Source organism: Pongo pygmaeus, chromosome 14 (assembly GCF_028885625.2).
Source record: "Pongo pygmaeus isolate AG05252 chromosome 14, NHGRI_mPonPyg2-v2.0_pri, whole genome shotgun sequence".
Classification (NCBI taxonomy): domain Eukaryota; kingdom Metazoa; phylum Chordata; class Mammalia; order Primates; family Hominidae; genus Pongo; species Pongo pygmaeus.
In genome coordinates this window covers 58,456,227-58,462,079 of record NC_072387.2, presented here as the reverse complement: position 1 = coordinate 58,462,079, position 5,853 = coordinate 58,456,227, and the positions used below count along the sequence as shown (strand labels likewise).

General features: G+C 42.2%; 1 protein-coding gene across 1 annotated transcript; it reads right to left on the bottom strand.

Annotated features, from left to right (window-relative positions):
* Positions 1 to 2,461: 2,461 nt before the first annotated feature.
* LOC129011606 (cTAGE family member 2-like) lies at positions 2,462 to 5,334 on the bottom strand. Its single transcript, XM_054446730.2, has one exon. It carries the CDS (start codon positions 5,263 to 5,265, stop codon positions 2,938 to 2,940), a length of 2,328 nt encoding a protein of 775 aa, XP_054302705.2. The 5' UTR covers positions 5,266 to 5,334; the 3' UTR covers positions 2,462 to 2,937.
* Between the last annotated feature and the right edge of the window lie 519 nt (positions 5,335 to 5,853).

Genomic DNA, 5,853 nt, shown 5'->3' with positions numbered 1-5,853 from the left:
CTGGCCAGAGAACAGTGAGCAGTAGGCAGGGGCGAGGATGAAGGGAGGCTGGGGCCCGCAGTGGAGGGTCTCATATGTAGGCTAAGGAAGTAATCATTTATCCTCTAGGAGCCAAAGGAGCGTTTTACATAGGCAGATTTAGTAACTCCAGTGGAAGGGTAGGCGATGGTTTGGAGTAGGGAGAGAGCAGAGACAAGGAAACCAATAGGAGGCTGTGGCCAAGGTCCAGGAGATGTTGAGAATCTGAGACAATGTCTTAAATCTTGTGAAGTGGGCCAGGCATGATGACTCACTCCCGTAATCCCAGTAGTTTGGGAGGCTGAGGTGGGAGGATCTCTTGAGCCCAGGAGTTTGAGACTAGCATGGGCAACATGGTGAGACCCTGTCTCTACAACAACAACAAAAAATTAAACATTAAAAATTAGCCAGGTGTTGTGGACTGTGCCTGTCATTCCAGCTACTGGGGAGGCTGAGGCAGGAGGACTGCTTGAGTCCAGGATGTCAAGGCTGCAGTGAGCGATGATTGTCCCACTGCACTTCAGTCTGGGCAACAGAGCAAAATCCCGTCTCAAAAAAAAAAAAAAATCTTGTGAAGTGAAGAGGAAATAACCAGGGCCTTATCAATTCTCTGAAAGGGAGATTTAGTTCTCTGTAGCTTTCAAGAACACTCTTAGTATTAATGAAGAGGGTTTTACAAAGGGAAAAAAAGGCCAGGTGCAGTGGTTCCCCCTGTAATCCCCCTGTAATCCCAGCACTTTGGGAGGCCAAGGTGGCCAGATCACTTGAGATCAGGAGTTCGAGACTAGCCTGGCCAACACGGTGAAACCTTGTCTTTGCTAAAAATACACAAATTAGCTGGGTGTGGTGGCACACACCTGTAATCCTAGCTACTCAGGAGGGTGAGGCAGGAGAATCGCTTGAACTCCAGAGGTGGAGGTTTCAGTGAGCCAAGATCGCAGCTCCACTGCACTCCAGCATGGGTGACAAAATGAGAATCCATCTCCAAAAAAAGGGCGGAGGGGAACCCTGAGATTCATTAATTCTCATTTCCCTAGTTTATGAAGTGCATTTACTTTCTCTAATGGCTGTCAACATGAAGGCTGAAATTTGAGCTTGATCTTAGTGCTCAGGATATCAGGAAAAGGAATAATTATTCTTAGATGCTGCGTCAGAGACTGCTTGTTATCTTTCAATATCTGTTCTGTTTTACTCTTCTTTAGTAATGTAATTTTTTGTTTTTAGTTGACCACATGGTTATAGGGAATAATGATGGTATTTTTCAGCCTCATTTGCAGCTAGATATACTATGTTGTTTATTTCTTCTGGCCCACAGGATGTGAGCAGATGTGATATGTGTAATTTCTAGGAACTATCTTTAAAGGGTTGGATGTGTACTTTCTTCCTAGCTTCCATCTCTTATGACCAAAATGAGAAGGTAATGGCTACAGCCTCAGCAGCCACTTGAACAACGGAGTGATCTACAGAATAGATGCTAGGCACAGCAAACAACGAAATAGAAGGTTTCTTGGTCCCTTTCATAATATCTAAGGGAGATATTATTCCTAATATCACAGTGGGTATACACCCTGTAATGATATTATTCATAATATATAAGGGAGATATTACTCCTAATATCACAGTGAGGGTACACCCTGTGATGAAATTCTTTGTAATTTCTAAAGGAGGTATTTCTCCAATATCACGGGGGTGTACATTCTTTGATAATATGATTTGTAATATCTAGGGAAGATATTACTCTTAATATCTACTTTCAGATATTACTGAAGCTTCACGTGGCCTTGTGGCTTCTGCTGTCTTGAATGGCCTTTGACATCCCCTAAGGGAGCTCACTCTAGAGCCCTTCATGAGAGGCCACGTGAAGACAGAATCTCTGATACTATATTAACCATGTCTTTTTATGTATTCTGACGCTTCAACATCTAGGGCCCTGCTGACCTTGGCAGGCCTGTCCCTCCCAGGGTTAGCCAATTCCTAGAGACAGTAAACAACTTGCCCATGAGCATGCTTTTTACACACAAGCTAACCAGTCGAGAGCTCATGCCCCCAGCTACCTACTTCAGCCTTCCACAGGACTCACACACTCTAGGCCACTATTCCTCTGCCCTAAGCACCCCAGGGCCAGGTACCAGACAACTAGGGACAGCCCCTATACCCAGAGCCTTCTGAAATTACTCAAACTATAACAGCTAACCTTAACCCTGCTAACCTTGCCTCACTCATTCCTTCCCATGGAAACCACCGTAAAGGCTCTTGCCCATGTTTTTCCATCCCTCCTGCCTTCTCACTGACCATACTGCCTCCCTATTTAGTCCTGCATGGCATAGTACTTTCCTTTCTCTTGGGATCTGTGAGTAACAAACCATCTTTTCAGTTGCAATCGACTCTTGATCTGTTGGTCTCTCCATACCTGAAGAATAATGCAACCTATATATATTTTTAAACCAACTAAAATTTATTTAATTAAGCATAAAGTTACTTTCACATTTGTCTACAACCACAGTAAATACAGTTCTTGGCATAATGCCGTGGCCTTTAAAATGTAAAGCCTTCCCACCTGCAAGATTACATCTATAAATCTCCCACTGTTGTTTATATAATAGTGGATTAGTTAACCAAATTAAAATAGTTATACTATCTAGAATAAAATAAAATAGAAATAATTTACTCATAAGATTCATATTTAAATCATCCTTATTTACAAAATACTATCCTGAGAATTATAATTCTATTAAGTTTCAATTTGAGCAAAAGTGTAATCACTGAAGTAACAGCAGTCACTTCAACTGAAAATGAGAACAGTCAAAATGACTTTTGAAGAGAGCAAAAATATTGTCAGGTTTCTTGCTGTGGTTCTGGATCTTCAGTAGCAGGCTCATTTGAAGGCAGACTTAACCATGAAGGGAACTCACTCTACCTTCAGAATGTGGGAGTGTCAGGGGGGAATCCAGGTCTCGGGGGAAGGTAAGGAGGAAAACCCCTCGGTGGATAGACATTTCTCATGGCAAATGGAGCACGTGGTGGACCTGGAAAATCCCTTGGTGGAAAATAATCTGGAGAAGCTCCAAACATGGTTCCTGGAGGAGGTGGAGCGAAAGGAGGTCCTCTTCTCATGAACGGGCCCCTCATATCCACTGGAAACAATGGACTTCTGATTCGAGCAAGAGGTGGAGGAACAAAACCAGGACCGGTTGCTTCACTGTCGGCGGGGAGAGATGAATCAGGCACATTTAAATTACCAAGATTATCTTTGGTATCATTTCTACTGGATTCCATTTCTGAAGGCATTGACCCATCCATTTTATCCAAAGAAGGCATATTAAAACTTCTGAGTTCTGCTGGCCCAGCATGTCTAGCACAATTAGAATAAAATCTGTCTTGCCTTTGTGGAGGAAGAGCTGAATCAGGATATGATCGTCCTGGTGGAGGAAACATCATCCTACAGTCCTGTTCCCACGGAGGTGGCAGGGGCCCAGTGTCAGAAGGAGCCTTGTGAGGATCGGTAAACCTATCACAGCTTGATTCTCCTCTTTCCTTGGTAATCTGGTGGTCCCGAGGATTCCCTGGGCCTCTTGGGCCTCTTCCTCCTCCCGCTGGAAGCAGAGGTGAGAGTCTGAGTGGACCCTCCAACAAAGCTGGAGGATAGAGAAAAGCTCTCGTTTCAGATGAAGGCCGACCCAATGGTGAGGGACCATATGAGGAATGCTCTCTGCCAAATGCTGTATTTGGAACATCAAGTGCATAAGGATCTTTTTCTAAAAGTTTAATTTTAAACTCTGTTTCAGCTAATTTTTGTCTGTTGTGAGCATTTTCTTTCCTTAAATCACTGAGGTTTCTTTCAGCAGTCCGTGCTGCCAAACAATTATCGTGTGCTTTTTTCTCATGGGAAATAATCTTCCCTTGATAAAAATGAATAGTTCTCTCAAATTCTTCTTCAAGTTCTTTGGCTCGCTCTCTGCAGGTCTCCAGCTCTTCAGTGGCATGGCTGATCATTTCGTCTACTTTAGAAAGTTTCTCTTTCTCTAGCCGGTTATTTTCCTCTACTATTAATTTCCTGTAGAGCTTCATTTCATTTTCTTGATATAATTCTGTCATTACCTTAAGTTTCTGTTGAAGCTTCTGATTCTCACTTTCAAAATGTGTGTTTTCTGACTGCAAAGATGCTTGTTCCATCTGAAGATTTTTAATATGTTCTCTAAGCTCTTCCTTGGTTTTATCAACTTCAGATAACTGAATATAAATTTGGTTTCTTTCTCCTTCTAAGGTTGTTAAAGAAGCATTTAACTTAGCAGCATGAATCAGTTTCTTCAAAGTTCCTTTTGGAGGATTATCTAAGTAAGCACCATCTTCCGATTCACTGTTCATTTCTAATTCCAAGTTACCATCATCCGTTATGTCTCCTTCCAGCATTGCAGCCTGATCTTTGATCTTTAGCAGGCGTTCAGTCAGAGTCTCGATGTGCTTTTCTTTATCATTTAGAACTTGTTCTGCATGTACTTTGGAGTTTTCAAATGTTATTTTCTGTTTATTAAGTTCACTCACTTGTTCTTTCCATACTGCAGCTTCTTGCAAAAGCTGTTTCTGGCTTTCCTGAAGTTGAGAATTTTCATTCAAAGCGTCTTGTATTCTTATCTTCATTTGTTCTTCATTCATTTGAAATCTCTTCCAGGTCATTTTGGCTTCAGCTACTTGGGATTTGAGGGATTTTGACTCATCTTCTAGAGACTGTATCCTTTTGGAAATATCCGCCATCACCTTATCTTGTTCAGAATGTTTAGATTTCTCTTCTTTTAACTCCTTTTCTAGACAGAGTATTTCATGCTCCAGTTCAGAATTGGACCTGTTCAGCTTTTCACAGGTTGCCTCCAAACTTTGTGCTTCTGTTGCCTCCTTCTCAAAGCTGGCATCCTCTAAAGATGACTCTACTTCATAGCCTTCATACTCTTTTTGAACAAGGCTAAATTTTTCAAGTAGTCTACATTTTTCTTCAATTAGTCCAGAAAGCGCTACAGCAAGCGTTTTCTCTCTTCCCACATAAAGCCGACTCCTAACCGATCTAAAACTTCTCCACAAGAAAAAGGGAACAGCAACAAATCCCAGGACAGCTGCACATATCACCAATTCCCATGGAAATCCATAAGGATTCGAATCTGGTCTCCTGCCTTCAGGCAGTGCTGCCACAACCCTGCGTGGCTCCTCCAGGACCAGCCCCCAGTAAGGCTGAGGGGTAGCCCCGGGCTCCTCCATAGCTCCAAGGCTGCTCTGGCGGTGGCCGCAGTAACCCAGGCCTGTCGGGGCCACAGTTAGTGGGGAAGAACACTCAGCCTTCAGTTAGGAACAGAATCTGCACCTGGCAACCGGAGCGGACCACTGAGGAGCCGGCTGCGGGGGGAGCTGGGGGACGTGGGAACCCACAGGCCTCACAGGCCCATAGAAAAGGTACAGTAAAAATATAGTATAAAATATTTTTTTTAAAGATCTGCTTCTATAGAGTACTTACCATAAATAAATGGAGCTTGCAAGATTGGAAACTGCTGTGGGTGACTTAGTAAGTGGTGAGTGAATGTGAAGGCCTAGGGCATTACTATACACTACTGCAGACTTCACAAGCGCTGCACGCTTAAGCTACACTACTTAATTAAAATTGTTTTCTTCAGTAATAAGTTAACCTTAGCTTACTGTAACATTTTTACTTTAAAAATGTTTAAATTTTTTTAACTTTTTTACTATTTTGTAATAACACTTCACTTACAACACAAACACATTGTATAGCTGTACGAAAATATTTTTTTTATATCCTTATTTTAGAAGCTTTTTTCCATTAATTTTTTTTTT